The sequence below is a fragment of the Leuresthes tenuis genome, unplaced genomic scaffold (genome assembly GCF_036924035.1).
Source record: "Leuresthes tenuis unplaced genomic scaffold, fLeuTen1.0.hap1 SCAF_20, whole genome shotgun sequence".
In the NCBI taxonomy this organism is placed as follows: Eukaryota; Metazoa; Chordata; class Actinopteri; order Atheriniformes; family Atherinopsidae; genus Leuresthes; species Leuresthes tenuis.
Window position 1 is genome coordinate 18,026,560 of NW_027325374.1, and position 16,616 is coordinate 18,043,175.

The 16,616-nt window shown below is 42.6% G+C and overlaps 1 protein-coding gene across 1 annotated transcript in view; it reads right to left on the reverse strand.

Annotated features, from left to right (window-relative positions):
* Positions 1 to 16,466, reverse strand: part of arhgap22b (Rho GTPase activating protein 22b) — a 32,172-nt gene extending 15,706 nt beyond the window's left edge. Inside the window, exons 1-3 of the mRNA XM_072373841.1 lie at positions 16,299 to 16,466; positions 6,526 to 6,725; positions 2,299 to 2,386 (exon numbers count right to left, since the gene is read on the reverse strand). Of these exons, the coding sequence (XP_072229942.1) occupies positions 2,299 to 2,386; positions 6,526 to 6,725; positions 16,299 to 16,341 (331 nt within the window). The 5' untranslated portion in view covers positions 16,342 to 16,466. The remainder of the gene's footprint in view (positions 1 to 2,298; positions 2,387 to 6,525; positions 6,726 to 16,298) is intronic.
* Between the last annotated feature and the right edge of the window lie 150 nt (positions 16,467 to 16,616).

Below are 16,616 nucleotides of genomic sequence, written 5' to 3' on the forward strand. Positions count from 1 at the left end.
GCAGTGAAAGCATTAGTTGTAGTCTGCATCTCCTAAGAGCTGGGGTTGAAGGGTGTAGAAGTGTGGCTTTACCCCTCCAAAAGAACCAGATACACTTGCGATCACCTCCTCTGTCTCTGCTGCAGCTCTTCGCCCCAAGCTCTAACCCGCCTGCCTACCTTCCATCCATCTCATCTCTCTACACCTGACTGCTTCCCTCTCCGGCTGTCTGCATTTTTGTCGTTTCTTCCCTCGGTCCCCTCTCCTCTCAGCCTCACACCCCTCTGCAATGTTGACGGCCATAAACCAAACACACAAACACTCACAAGCCTGTCGGCCATTTTAAACACAAGGAGAGACCACTGAGCAAACATTGACTGAATAATTGATGCAGAGGGACTACATGGTTAAGCATTCATTGTTCAGCCGTTATTTTTCATTAAGTTTGAAGCCCTGCATGCGAGACTGCACCATGTCTGCTGTTGGATCGCAGCGTGCTAATTTCAGCATTGAATTTGATGTGATGAAATGTTCACAACAGCTCTGTAACTGAAAGCTAGTTTTATGTCCTTGCAATATATTGTTTTACACACTGTGACAAGTATAACCTTCAATATAAACTTGAAGTTAGTGCTGTATTGATTTTAGTGAAACCATGTGAGGTCCATCTAATCAGACCAACTTTTTGCTCCAGGCAAAGCTGTGTCTCAGCTGTGGGTTTGTGAAGCGTGACGGATTACTAAAGACCATAAATCTACAGCCTCAGAGCAGCTTGGGATGATGGAGGGAGAGCCCGTTTCATTTTGTTGCTTAAACGCTGAAATTGACTTTCACACTATTAACCCAGAAGTTGGATAAGAGCCTGTTATTTCACCAGGCCTGAGGTCACAGGCTGTGAAACAAGGAGACGGAACATTCCGCGAGCTTGGCTTACAGCATCCCCTGCTGTCTGAAAAACAGACTCGCAACTATGAATACGTTTTCCCTTTTTCTCCTTGACAAATGTGCAGAATGACTTTAAAAATCAGTGCGATTGGTTCATCAGTGTCCACAGTTGGTTTTTGAAGCATTGTGTTATTTTCAAGATACCGACTGGAAGCTTACATTTTGAACCAGCTGAATGTAAGAGTTCAAGATCTGAAAGGGTACTTGGATGTAATTCATCAGGATGAGGTTTACTTTGTCTTTGCCTTCAGCATTTTGCAAATCACTGCCCGATATGATAAAGCGACAGGTAATCTGGTCATCACTGTGCAGCTCCATGTGAGACGTTAAAGTGGTCACTGGGGTAAGGGAGTGTAACAGACTACAGCAGCTGGGAGAGAACAGGATGTTCAAACCGCTGGCAAAGATGATAGAATCTTCACGCTTGGAGGGTGTTCATTTTGCCTGATCACTCTCTTTTTTTCTCTTTCAAACTAAGAGCAAAAAACTGATGGAACCACCTTGTAATTTGCATTTCTAAAACATGGTCTGAATATGCAACCGAGCCTCCAGTTAAAAGGGAACGCTTGCAGAATTGAACTGTTGCAGCTGGCTGCTGGACAGGAAACATGGTCCGAGCGAGAAAGCTGTCCGTGGAAGGATAATAAAACTCCGACAAGAAGGTGATTCAACTTGGAATGTGGCAAAAGGTGCTGGTTGTTCTCAGTCAGCTGTGTCTAAAAACTTGGATGAAGTACGCGCGAAGTGGGAGGGTTAAAGGGAAACATACTGATCGACCAAGAGAGACGTCAGGACAGTAAACTCCAAGCAATATCCCTGAGTCTGTTTGTGTTTGTTTGTAAGTAACTAGCTGAAGGGAATGAGAGTTTCCATTCAGGAAAGCCAGAAGAAAATCATCACTAACGCTGACAGATGGCTACAAGGTTACGGTGGGTTAAAGAGAAGCTGTCAGTGGACTGTGGATGGTTGGATGAAAGTGATATTAAAGATGACTGTCTGGAGAAAAGGAGCTCATGTTATTCCCCTTGCAGTATATGCAAAGGTGTATTAAGAAATTCTGGACACTTGTCTCATCAATCACATCCAGTAAAAAGTCCATGCCAGGATGTTCACTTATTAAATTAAATAGTTTTGTCGTATCCTCTTTTTCAAACTTCTGAACAGAATTTTTATTCAGTCAAATTTCTTACAGTTGTTTACAAAATACATATCTCAATGAACACCCTCAAATGTGGCAGACTACATAGTTTTTTTTTTTTACCAGCGGTTCTACATCCAGGCAGTGAGAGAGATTGAACCGATTTTTTTTTTTTCTTTTGGTGCAAACTGTGCAGTGAATCGGAGGAAAGAAAAAGGAGGCTGGGGGGGTCCCACCTGGTACGATCTCAAACAGGTGTCTTCCTGGTTCATCTGGGTTGGCTGTGAGCTCGTTGACCTGACATCCCTGCAGGGGAATACAACCCTGGAAAAAAACAGAAGCATTTTCTGTCATTTGGCTCCGATATAATGATGTCGTTACTTTCCTCTTTTTCAGTCTGCCCACTCCTCTTTCTACCTACTCCGCTCTAACTTCTTTTCACAGTTTATGTAACTGGAATAGATGTTTCTCTGTTGCTGAGTGGTTTTTTTCCGTTTTTTTGTCTTCCTATTACTCACTACTCATAACCCCCTTGAACATTTTAAGCAGCTACTCCTGTGATTGAACAGGAACCCACAAAGATTATCTGAATATATTATCCAGATCAATACCCATTTAGCCCAAAGAACTTAGGCCAAGGGAGCTGTGAAGAGATGCCAGCGTCTGTGGGTCGGCCCCGTTAATCTCCACACTGGCATCCTCCATCAAACAGGCAGAGGAGTCTGCCAAACCGCCTCAGTCTGTAGTCCGGGCTGTCGCCAGCATTAGTCGCCATGGCAACAAATGGAAGGGGTGGGAGCAGTGGACGGATGGAGCACTGAGGCAGGGCAAGATGGGTGTCCCAAGGGTGCTATGTGCTGAGAATAACACAAAGAAGTGGCTGTAGATGAATGAATAGGGGAAAGCAACACGTACCTTGAGAGCACACATCACACAGTTGGTAGTGTGGACTGAGAGCACAGGAGAGGTGAACAGGCCTTTTCTACACTTTTTTTGCATTTTGTGTACGTGCAAAGGCTATAAGTGGATGCACATGGATGTGCACACATCTGGTTTACCCAGGTTTGTTTACTTAAGTTAATCAGTCCTCATCCAGGACCAGAACAGCAACTCAGCCTCTGACCTGTGATAATGGACACATTTTCATTTCTTAATATTATTCACCTAAAGAAATTACCTGATAATTATCAATACAGTACTTGTACTTTTTTGTCTTTCATAGAAATGACTTAAAATGCAGAAGTTGAATGATAGCAGCTTCCATAAGCACATATAAGTGTAAACCTCAAAGAGCTTAAGAAAAACCCAGAGGAATTGACCAACAGTGGAGCCAAGGGTTTATTGAGCCTATATGAGATTAAATTGAACCTCAATTTGACTCTCCTATACCACCAGAGGAAAAGCTGTTACATTCCCTCTGCTTTTTTTTTTTCTCCCTGTGGTGTGGCATTTTCTCAGTCTGGTCCAGATAAACACATGATTCACAATCAAATTGTGTCTAAAAGAGGAATCCGTAACAACTTATGTGGGAAATGAGAGAAATATAAGTTTATCAGAAAGTACATTGATTGATTATCAGTTTGGGTTGTGGTTGTCTGGGCTCAGTTTGATGTATGAGCTCGTGTGAGCTCTCATGCTCGGTACTGTATTCCAACTTAGGTCCAAATTTTATGTTTGCATGCTGGTAGCTCAAAGGATGTACTACTAGCTAAAGAGCCACACCCTGCAGGAGAGAGCGTAGGCATCGTCGCCTTACTCTACCTCCTAAAAAAGAAAAACGGCTCAACGACAGAACGCCAAAGTCGATGAGAGTGCAGTGATGCTGTACCTCTGTGGCATTTTAAGCATGGCATGTCACAGACATTAAATGAACACATCAGAAAATTGTGCCAACTAGTGAGAAAAGGACATGCAACCTTTTGTAATCTGGTAATTAATCTGTTGTGATGGCTGAAGTCGATTTGCCCAATAGTGGACCTATTATGATGAAAAGGAAGGGAGAACCTGTTTCGATCCTCATTAAGTATTGTATTTCCATATCACATCCTTTCATCTTTGTAGGGGGGGTAGTCTTGTTCTGCTGCTGCAGTGATTGGGCTACACCCTGTTCACCTCCTCATCCCTCATACACACACACACACAACCGACCTCGGATTTCCTATCGATTCGAAGATGAGAGGAAGAGGGGGGGGGCACAGTAACACTGTCATGCATCTAGCTTTTAGAGGGGGAGGTGTGTGTGTGTCTATGCACACGTGTGCATTTTCCCGTGTGTTCGTGTAGCTTGCATTCAGCCATGTGTGCAAGTCGAATCCTTTGGGACTTGCACGGCAATTTAGGCTGAATGACTATTGGCAAGTTCTGATAAAAGACGGGTTGTCAAAGCCTTCAATCATTGAGTGTGCACGTGTGAGCGCGTCTGTCTGTGATGATTGGGACTGAAAGACCGTGATGGCAGCTGGCTGCTGCATACATTAAATGACCGGTCATGCAGAGACTGAGGAAATCGATACTTGTCAAGATTTCGGCAGGAATGTGGAAAGGTGATTATCACGGACATTTGAAGGAGCATATGTGTGCAGTTGGATTACATCATCACCTCTTGTTACAGTTACAGCCAGACTGCTCAGCTTTGTTGAATGTCCATCCTGGAAATCTCCTGTGTGGGCACATTAGGACTTAGAGTGGTTAGATGCGAGCCGGCGCCTGGCCACAAAGGACAACATAGTGGCCATTGGATTGATTGGAGGATTATGAATATTGTTATGATGCTTTATTAATGGAGTAGCTTATGCTGCTTTGCTACTTGCACTAGAATATCTTGTAAGTTAGATCAGTTTTCATTGCTACGGCAACTTCAGCTGTTAAAACTGAGACATTAGTTCTGCTGGTAGCATTGATTTACTTTGGTGATTTGCTCCCAATTTTTTAAATACACCTTAAAGAGAGCTGTGTGTGCCCGAAGTTACACGATATATAGCATAGTCTAGTTTTTTTTTTCTTTTCCTGTAATTATCAGTTTACAGATAAACAGCAGCCCTTTGTCATCTGAGGAAAAGTGACTCAGAAGGCAACACATTTTCTCTTTAGCAGCAACACTTTTATACTGAAGCGCGCTGCTAGTCGGAGCATCTTTGGGTTTGATTACAGCACAATTTGAGCCTGATGAATCCTGGCGTCGTCATCTAGGAATATGCTTGTGTGATAAGAGAAGAAGAAATCTATTCGATAGAAAACACGGTCAGCGTAATCAGGTTGTCAGCTGACCTCATTTTTTTTGGAGACATAACGTTACCGAACTCAAACCTGACAAAGTGAAGCTACCCCAGGTCGTAACACTGCTTCCACAGGTTGTGCAGTAGACACTAGGAATGATGGGTGCAGCACTACAGCCACTACTCTTCTCATCCTGGTGTACCCATAACTCTGGAACAGGGAAAATCTGGACTCATCAGGACCAAATGACCTGTTTCCATTGCTGCAGAGTCCAATCTTTATGTTCCCTAGAAAAATTGGAGCCTTTTTGTTGATTAGCCTCAAGGTAAGTGTTATTTTATTTTATTTTTTAAGACTATGCAGCTGTTTAGTTCCAGTACCTTGAATTTTCTTCACATTGTGTGGGAGGAAGTGCTCTCACTTTCACTGCTGGATAATGCAGTGATAGTACTGTTGAGAGCTCACACTAACACACCCAGACAGCCAAGCTCAGATTGCCACACCCCAAACTGATAGAACAAGTTTTTTTTCTGTGATACTTATATTTCCCTCATTTGCAATTCAACCAGGTACAGTTGGTACCAGTTCGTCTTTGTAACACATCTTGATTGTAAATCACGTGCTGACCTAAACCAGGTTGTTAAAATACTGCACCGCAGATAGAAAGGCTGAAGTCATGCTGGCTGGTCGGCGGGCAAATTAATACACCAATCAGTAAAGTTGTGTTGTAATTCTCCGCTCCATACACCCCACACTCCACTATCTCTCTGTTTTCAGTTTTTAGAGGCTAATGTTAGGAACGGTTGCTTATATGGACAAAGGTAGAAGGAATACTTTTGCATCCACGGTAAAGGAGAAATTTGAACTTACACCTTCTGACTGGGAAAATCATTTTAAAAATGTCAATTTGTCATTGGATTTTTTGTCTGGATATAAAGAGGGTACAGGAAGATGATTCTTCTTATTTTTATTATTATTATTTAGTTTCTTTCTCAAGGCAGTTACAGCCTGTGTGATTTGAGCCATCCCAAAGTCCACTGTGAGGCTTCAGGAGAATTTGGCTATGATCAGTTTTATGTGTACACATTATGATGATACCTGCTAAATCATAGCAGGCAACGAGTGAAAATGGCAACATAGATTCTTAGTGTCACGTTATTGTTAATGTTTTTTACCCTGTAATATGTCTCTTTCATGCTTTTATGGTGGATGTTTTCTGTAGTGAGCAAACATGGCTGAATTATTACCTGTGGTTTGGTTTCTTCCTCGTCTTTGTAGAAGTAGAGCTGGTCTGAGCGCAGCACAAACCAGCGGAGCTGCCAGTTCTTCATGATGCTGCGTTGCTTCTTAAGCCATCCAGCCTTCAGCGCCCCCTCCTGGAGGCTGGGGGAGCCCGGTCTGCATGAGCCTCGAGACACCTCGCCCATCACCATGCTCTTTGACCTGGCTGTAATGGCACACGCAAACATACAACACCTTTTTAATCAGTGTGTACACTGTAAGCTAAAACTAAAGGGCAGGATGAGTCAAAGGGAATTGGTTGGTCCGTTTCATGTCTTTTTTCTTAAATTTTTTGGCTCATGCCTTTTTGTTTGCTCCCTAATACTGTAGGTTTCTATTTTATCCTTCATTCTGTATGCTGTTTGCACACACATTCTCTGGTAGGCTCACAACTTTCTGCTGCAGGCTGCTCCATCTCTACATGAAGGGGCAGCGGGACTGCAAAGAGGCTGCAGACATAAATACTGAAATAACAGAGAGTCTATACAACACAGACTGCAGAGGAGCAACGTACACACACAAGCGCACGTTACTCATAGCCTCAGGTGACAGGAATCCCCCCCATCAATTTCAGAGGTCCTTGGAAAAGACTTATTGTGTTGCCACAGCCCAACAGAACAGCAGAGGCTTTTGCACACAGATAATAGGACCACATGGGACTGGCTGGATAACTGGGTGGCTGACTGACTGATTCTTAGCAAATGTGTGTAATCTGAGCTAAGTCAAAGACGGGCTTAAAGGGGACGGCAGCTTTATACCCACCGAACTGCTCATGTTGTCCATGCATGAAATCAGTATTTAAAGAATCTTGTGCCTTAGACAATAGAATAAGTTACATTTCCACCCTAACAGCTTCTGACTGAATGTTTGAAGGTTTGGCACAGGTCCGCTGGCCAGTGTTATTAAATGATCATGTATAATTTATAGAAATCGAATGAGGAGACATCCTCCCTGTTGGTGTATACCAAGATATATATATATATATATATATATATATATATATAGACATGCTCAGGAAGGATCAATTTTCTGATGGTGATGAGGCAGAGCAGGGAATGAAAGAATGGACGGGGGTAGAAAATCAATATTTATTCTTTTTTATTGTCCCATCCTGCTTCCTCCAACATATATAGAGAGTTTAAGGGACATGGCTCGTAATTTTTGAAAGCGTGTCAAGGCTGTAGAGAAAGCCTGCTGATGCTAAGAAATGTGGTACAGAGGTATTGTATGGAATGGTATGGTATCTAGGAAGTTTGATCATTAAAGAGGTTGTGTAAATAAAAGGGTTCACAGGTATTTTTGGCAGCTAACTGGAAACACGTTGCAGGCGCTGATTCAAAACTGTAGCTTTAAGAGGTTCTCAAAGAAATGCAATGCTCTTGAAGACACTACAGTACTCTGACCTGAAGGGAATTGGAGTCTTTTAACCATTTTGTGCTCTTTGAGGAAGCTACTGGGCAACTTCCTCTAGATCCTGAGTGTGTGTGAATTTTGCTTTATTTTTAGGATCAACAGTGATTGCACCATGATTTACTGACCCAATGGTTCAAGTATTGGTGACTGTTCAGGCTCTTCCCGAGCGTTAAATGTCAGATGTTATTTCACATGCTAATGACGGCATCTTTCCCGGTTCTGTTTTGTTGCCCCTCTGCCTCATCATTCTCCTGTTTTCGACCAGTTCTGTTCCCCCCGGTGGGCCTGTGGAATCAAAGCTCTGTTACACATGCAAGCACTTGCTCACAAAGGCCAGTCTTGTTCTCACAACTGGCCTTACATTTGAACTTTTTTCTAATAAATGAGCTTTTAGTTTGGAGGCATGTTGTCGTTAAGCATTTTAAAAATATAGAATTATCATTATTTGTAAAAACTCTGTTCATCCTAAGCATTGCAAAGCAGTCTCGGCTGCTGTTTGTTCTTGCCAATTTACATTTAGATTAGTTTTGTTTCTGCCCCAATGCCCGAATACTTGTATACAACAGTTGTTGGAGCACTCCTGTGCAGTATAATATATCAAATGATTCCAGACTGCGTCACCCCTTGATAATTTCATTATTTCCGAGTTAATGAGTTTCCTTTAATGAACAATCAAAAACAAATACTTCAGAGAGAACACATTGAAAATATGAGCTCAAAGACAAAGCTCAGATCAGTACACCTGTGATCCAAATCTGAATACATGAGATCGAACTAACAGCAAGAACAAGAATATTAGATAAGCTTGGTGTCTGCATCAGTGCTCCACATAGACAAGAGTCACCAGAGGAACAGAGAAAAACCAAATGCGAATCTTCAGAGATGCAAAAGAATAGAGAGATTGAGGTTAAACTTTAAAACATGAAAATAAGCCTGATTCGGCACCGATACTCGAAATGCAATACAAAGAGATTTATTCAGCTCAGATAGCACAGAGTGCGGTCGTGCAGGGCTAAATGCACGAGGCTGTGGATGAACCCAAACAGAGGAAGAAAAACTGCCTCGGTCCAATAGAACACCTTTGGAGTATTCGAAAGGGAAAGGTAGAACAACAGAAACCCGGATGTACCGTATTGGAATCAAACGATGTAAAAGCTGCAGAAAGAAACTGTTGCGGAGGAATTTCTCCAGAAATACGTGCAACATCTTTGCCCTTCATGCTGAGGAAGTTTGAGTGTGTCATCGGAAACCACACGTGGCATTAGAGTAAAAATAAAGAAAAGGGGGGGGGTGGCTTTTTCCATGGACCTTTGTTCCATAAAGTTGCTTTTGTGAGTCCTGTGTATTAATACATCCCATTTTCCATACCTGCTTGATCTAATTTAGGGTTGTGGGGGGGGCTGGAGCCTATCCCAGCTCTCATTGGGTGGGAGGCAGGGTACACCCTGGAACAGGGAACCCCCCAAAAATGCTTCTTTTTAATTGTATGAAAAGGTTTATCTTCTACTGTTAAACTTTAAAGTAATACAGTTGCTTTCCAATATCTGTTGTATACAAGGTGTTAAAAGTGATGTCATGCAGTACTAGTGCCTCCAGTCAGCTTTTGGTTGCGACAGTACTGTTAATATCTCACTAACTTACTGAAGTCGGCCTCTGTGGTTGCATTTTCTCATCAAGGATTCTTCTAGCTCACTTTATCCTTGTTCAGATGCAAACATCAGTCACATTAGTTTTACCTCTGACTGTGATAGCTGTCTTTGCTGATGCTAACAAGCACTAGTTACTGTAATAATTAATTTAGCATACTATAGCTTCATATATCTTATCTAGATTGTAGAGGCGTAGACATCTTGAGTCTTTTCATACATTTTCAACTCTAAAACTGTTTCCAATGAATTCAAGATACACTCCCTCTAATTTTCCAGTGTTCTGCACTACTGTTTTCTCTTTAAATCTGTTCCTTCAAATGAATTTTAGGGTTGATTCTGAATTTCTTCCTTGTTTGAAGTCAGGAACCATCTGATGTTTCATGTAAACATGACTCTTGTGTCTAGCAGCAGCAGTGGGAACAGCATCATTAAAGTTGCTGGATGGCGTCTGCCCTTTCAGTGGTAATGCTGTTGATCGGGGCACTCACCGTCCCTGTCCCGCTTCACCACATCCCGTCTCTCATGCCTTTCCATCGCTCCTCATCCTGTCAAGTGTTTGTATAAAATGGTGGCTGCTTTACACATCTGTTGCCTGGATAGTAGACTGAGTGGAACATACTGGATGATTCACGCCTGAGTCACAACAACTGATTTTTGACTCTGTGTGTATGTCTTTGTGTCCATTTGTGCCAAGAAAGGCTGCCCACTGCACCAATTTGGACCTTCTATTAAGAGTGATTCAGACCTTCCTTGGTTTTGGGTGGAGCCGCTCTGTGGTTGCCTCTTTCAACAATCAAACTACAACTCTGAAAGGGGGCAGTTTTTCTGTAAAGGCAGACTTTATGCAGAGTCACTGCAGTTTGGTGAAATATGTCCCTAATTGTTGCTCATTCATTTGTAACAGCTAGCAGTTAAGGAAGGGCTGAGTCAAACACAGGCTCTGCATCATGCCCGTGTGTCTGCAGATGATCTGGACACCCACATTTGTTTATCATGACATACACCAAATTACTGCATGTGTCACGTTATTCCAGGGTGAATAATTCTGGGTATGGAGCTGAACATCCAGGAATACAAGACTGTCTATACAGTACAATGATGTCGTGTATTTCAGATCATTTTGTAGATCTTCAATTTTAGCATACAGTCTCTAGGAAAAAATAAAAGTCTAATTTCCAGTGTATACCATTTAGGTGGAGCTATTGGTAGATTCAGGAAAATAAGAATTCCTTTCATTACCTTAGCAATTTACACCGACAGATGACATGAGTCCTCTTTCTTGTGGCTTGTTGCTTCCCCTTTTTTCTTCAGTGACACATGGACTTTCAGAGTTTGCCTTTTGCGGTTTTAGCAGCTGATATAATTTCTCCGATATATTCAATGAGGCGTAGGACATCTGCTTTTTCTGCAACCTACACCTTCACCATTAGATGTCACCGAGTCTTGGTCATTTTTTTGACAGGAAATGTGTTTTTGTTGCTCTTTTGCTTCGCCTACATTTGTACAACACAGTCACAGCAGTAGACTTGAATTTGTCGTCATCATGAACAGGCTGATAAAGATACATCAGTACAGCGTAGTTTCATAAAATGTTACATATGTGATATTCAGTTTTATTATAGGAATCAACCGCAGCTTCAGTTCCATCTGCTTTGCAAGCTACGCAGATAAATTGTCGTATTCTTTTCACGATCGTTGACCAACAGGTTGGCAATTTTGCTGACGAAGCCAAACGTGACACCAAACAGAACAAGATAGTTAATCAGTTTTTACTTATTTATAGCCACTAAAAGGTGACGCCGCATCTGTTGTCCGTTTTTTTTTCCTCAAAGCTCTCTCTCCAGCAGTAGCATTATATCAGATTTTTGTGATTTTTGTGAACTGCGGTATCTCAGACACTGAGGGTTGCAGAGAAGTTTCAGGTCTGGGAATGTGCATAGCAAAGTACTTAAAAACGAGTCAGAAGCACATCGTGTTGAGGTTCACACTCAACAATAGAGAGATCACAACAATCTAAAGACATCTGAGGTACAGCATCTAAACTGGAATCTCTCCTGTCTTTGGGCTTTTTTTCCCTTTTTTTTTTTAAAATAAATCGAAAATTCAGCCTTGGGCTTTGATACACACGTTTCTGCTACTGATGAATGGGAAACATTATCTTTGCAGTGCTTCACGCTCCAGCACCGCAACAAAAGCAGGACATCGCAGTGTTTCAATCAAGCCAGAAACCAAACTGAATGTCTGTATAGGTCCATGTCATCAGATTAATTACCAAGAACAGCGTAGTTATAGTTTGTTGGGTGTGCTGTAGCTGTCGCAGATCACCTTTTAAAGAATTCTGTCCGGAGCCACCCTCAGCACAGCTTCCAGTGTTCCCTTCAACAGTAGAATAAAGTGCTGAAAGTAGTGCAGGAACACATGTGTATTTAAAGCCAGACTTCTAATGTTACAAAGTGAACAAATGGTTGTCTATAAACCTAAAACAAAACCCAATTGTTATGAAATGTGATGCTACATTCTTACACACATGCCTGAACACACATTCCAGGTCCCTCTGGTGCCACTTTTAAACAGCTTGGAGTCGTATATTTATCATCTGCAGCAAATAGAAATTTAGATTTCGTGTGCATCAGAGAGGCACAGCGAAGCAGCTAAACGGCATTCAAGCAAACACACACACACGCGTGCACATTCATACAGGCTCATATGTAGGCACGGAGGAGGAATTCAATTTAGTTAATCTGGTTGTTGTTTAGTGATTTATGGCTCTTGGAAAATGGCAGCAAGAGTTACAGGTGCAGCAGTGCGTAACTTCCAGCAAGCCTTTCACGACTGATTAATGTGTTTTCCAATAATGTGTGTGTGTGTGCGTGTCTGCCTTCCTTGGCACACTGATGTGTGGCAAATGACATACAAGCCTGTTATTTAAAAGCTGTAGTACAGAGTGGAAGGGATCTGCTGCAGCGAGTGTGCGCGCTTCATCATCTCCAAATATCTTTGTGTTTTATCCTCGCTCTCGTACACGCTTCCCAGTCGCTCGCTTGCCTTGGAAAAGGCAGAATGTCAGTGTGTTGCAGCACCGCAGGGCTCTGATCATAACACCATGGTAACGCAGATTTAAAAGAGTACAGAGAAGCAGACGATATGTGGGCAATTAAAGCTGCTACCCGACTTCTGGTGACTGCCAGTGCTGCTGTAGTTTTAATGTGTGGATGGTTGTGGTCGTTACTGAAGAAAAGCAGTTTGATGCTGTTGTTCCTAACTGGACGAATGGAACAGCATTCGAAACTGGAAGATGAGGAGATTTGATGAGAAGACATTACTGGTTCGTCTCAGTCCAAAATGTCTGACTAAAGCGAGAGGAAAATTGGATCAGGTCGGCAGTGTGGAACAACTGGTCTCATTTTCCATCTTAAAAAACAGATTTCCGTCAACAACTCCAACTTCTCGTTACATTGTCATTTTTTTGAGGGCATTTCATGTTTACACTTGTGGTTTAACTCACGCAAGAAGAGCCCCTGGCAAAAATGACAGAATCGTCTCTCTCATCCGTGGACAAATCACGGATGTGACGCAAAACTCCTTAATTTAACAGCAGAACATGGCTTTGTAACACATACCTACAAAAGAATTGGATAAAATGTGTTTCTTTTCAGATGAAATGCAGTTAAAGAGCACGGAATCGCCTTGCAATGTGAGGTGAAACGGGGTAAAGACGTCTGCCTGAAGAAACGAGCAAATTGCGACTATCATTGACGATATGTGACTGAACTCTGGTAAAGGTCCAGGGGAGATGGCAGTCATTACCTCTACTGAAGGAGCTCAAGTGACATTTGGGACTTTTTTTTCCTATTCCATCAATATAAATGAGGTTTGATGATGCTGAGCTCATTTTTCAGGATGATGTGAAATCGTTCCACAGAGCAAAGAGCGTTCAAACTTTTCTTCGGGAAAGACATAAAGAAACTCAACGACATGGCCAGCAAACAGGGAGGGGGGGGGGATTAGATCATGACAAGTCTTGATCCCACAAAGCTGATCTGTTGGCTGATGTGCACAAAAGCTGAAATCTGATTGGTGAAAACTGAGAACTTCAGCAATGAAAAACAATGAATTAAACGGTCGTAACAGTCAGTGGAGCTGAAAACAGGGTGCTAACTTTGTGCTTAAATCATTTTTCTTCTATGTTTCACAAAGACAGAATGCTAAGCTCTTTAAAAAGTACTTTTTGCCTCGTCTGCATTGTGTTCATTCTCTTACAAAAATAAAGCTGAAAGGAAATAAATCATTCTTGATAAGTCAGTCTATTCTCTCCCCCACATTATCACATAGTCTCTGTATCGCTGCCTCACATCTGGAGTAAAATGAGGAAAAAGTATGAAAAGTTGTCCTTCTCCATCCATACTGAGACTGTCTCTCGACCGTGTCTCTTCACGCTTCATAACATAAGAACAATCAAGCTGTATCTGAATCGGTATAGCACCCAACCTCTCTGTACCAGCCGTTCTCATCTGTGGTTCCACAGCGGTGGAGCTTCCCGCCCTGACTCAAGGAACCTTTCTGAAGACCCGTCTCTACCCAGAACATTTCAACTCCTAACACCTGTGACACGCTATAATGCCTCACTCGCACTTACTAATACTGCTCCCATTGAAACAGATGACACTCGGGGTTTCTTACAATACTGAAGCTTGAACATTCCTGACCAGTTCCTGACCAGTAAGTCACCGGAGATAAAAAAAAAAAAAAGAGCTGCTAGATGACTAACTGTAAGGGTAATCCAGCTGGCTAAAGACATGTAAAACATTTAAATGGTAAAGGGTAGTGGCGGTGTAATAAAACACAGGACCTTCAGGGACTGTTTGTTAACACTTGAATTTACTTTAGTTGTCAGTTGCTGGGGTGTAGAAGGAAATTGTAGTTTTGGATGACATCCACCACTTGACATTAACTTGTTACTTGTTATAAAGCGCGGCTTTATAACTGTGGCTCAGATGATGATGAGTGAATAAGAAACGCGTCTAACGCACATCGTAGAACCTTAAAAGAGGTTAAAAAAGGTGCTGTAAGTGCGGACCATCTGCCATTACTCCCTTTTGCGTTTCTCTTCCATTTCCTTAGTTACCACAGTGACGAGTCCCTCAAGACTTACGACACCCACAAAACATTTTGCTGACTACCCTGTGGGATGAAGATTGGTATTAAAGCAAGGCCTTGTGCGTTTTAAAATACGATAGCTGGAGGAGGTCCTGATACAGCATCCACGTGTGATTAGTTGCAGTAGAGCAAAGTGGGTTTAACTAATCTAAGCTATTCAACTTGTCACTGCCCTCAAATTAATACATCATGTACTTAATAAATAGCTCATCATAATCATTTTGTAGTCAAAACAAGCTGTTTAACACTTAATCTAATGGCGTTATCAAGCAACCTTCCAGATTCAAACAACAATGCTGGTTAAAGTGAGCTGGCATCATGACTGCCACTGCCACATATGATCAGTGTGAATGATCATTATATCATGTTTGATCATGAGGGATTTTCTTTATTGCTTTTCCCTTTGACATTAAACTACAAGTGGTTCAATCACTCGCGATCACATGCGCTGTGGTTTCGCGCTCCGTCCCCTCTTGACCCGCGCTGACCCTGGCTCAGCACGTAGAACTGCACTACATCTGTCACATACCCGGTTATTCATGCGCCTCATGCAGCAAATGCGATCCTGTCAGCAGTGGAGCACCAATTTCCAGAAGGTATGCAGAGAACGCCTCTGAATTACGTGCTGAATTACACAGGCGCTTTAATCCCTTTCATTTTCACTCTCTTGGAAATGCAGCGGGGATGTGTGGGATGCCCAATTTTGTATTATTTTGTTTGGTCTCTTCTGTAAATGCATTTCAAATCAAATATATGACCTGACTGCTTTCAAAGATTGAAAGTCAATATTATCATTATCTAAGCAAAATGCATTAAGCAGTTGAGTAACAATGCCCATATTGTACACATGATCTCTCTTAATTTATCCAGTTGAATCTGTTCTGCTCTTTTTAATGAATGGAAATACAGATTTAATCCACCTTGCTATTAATTTAATGCCACTCCAGCGACAGGTTTGAACATCAAGCTCCTTTTCTTTGGACCTATTCATTTCTCCTTAATCAGATCCAGCTGTATAATTGCAGTCATGGAGATTAGTGCCAAGACTTGAAGGAAGAAATGACACACATGCTCACACTCATATTAATACATCCATCCACAGAGACACACACACACTGTTCAAACACGAGTGTGAGCACACATGCGGGACAGCAGCTGACAGCAGCCTGATGGTGCTGAAACTAGAGATGCTGATCGCTCCTCGTAATAGAATTCCCACCGGCAGCATCGGCCCCCCCACTGTAGTAAAATGCTAATGCACGCAGAAGGTTTCCTGCGTGGGCAGATCCGCCGCGTCACTCAGAAACGGGAGATGGTGGTAGGAAAATAAGAGGAGGAAAGTGCAGAGACACCAGGATGCTGAACCCTATTTACAGAAGAGAAAATACTTCTTTTCAAGCGCGTTTCTTTCAAGAAGTTCTTTTTCCTTCAGCCTGTCGGCGTGTGACATGGTGTGTGAGCACAGAGGTGAGGCTGCCGCAGCTGGCTGCTGCTGTACACACGAGGGCAAACAAACCTACCTCTCCTGGTCTGTCTGATCTTTGGGCTCAGCATGGTTGTCATCGCTCGTCGCCACGCTCTCCTGTCGGCATGTTCGTGTACATCCAAGCACCCCACCCCTGCGTCTCCCTCTGCCTCGCTCCTCTTCTTCTCTCTCTGACCTTCTGCAGTGCGGCCGGCAGCTCGGGGGTTGGGTGAACACGGGAGGGGAGGAGAATGGAAAGGGAACAGAGGTAGTGAGGGAGAAGGAGGGGGAGGAACTACATCTCCTTTTCTCTCTCTCTCTCTCTTTGCGCACACACCCAGTGAACTCCACCCTTCCCTTTTACATTATTCAT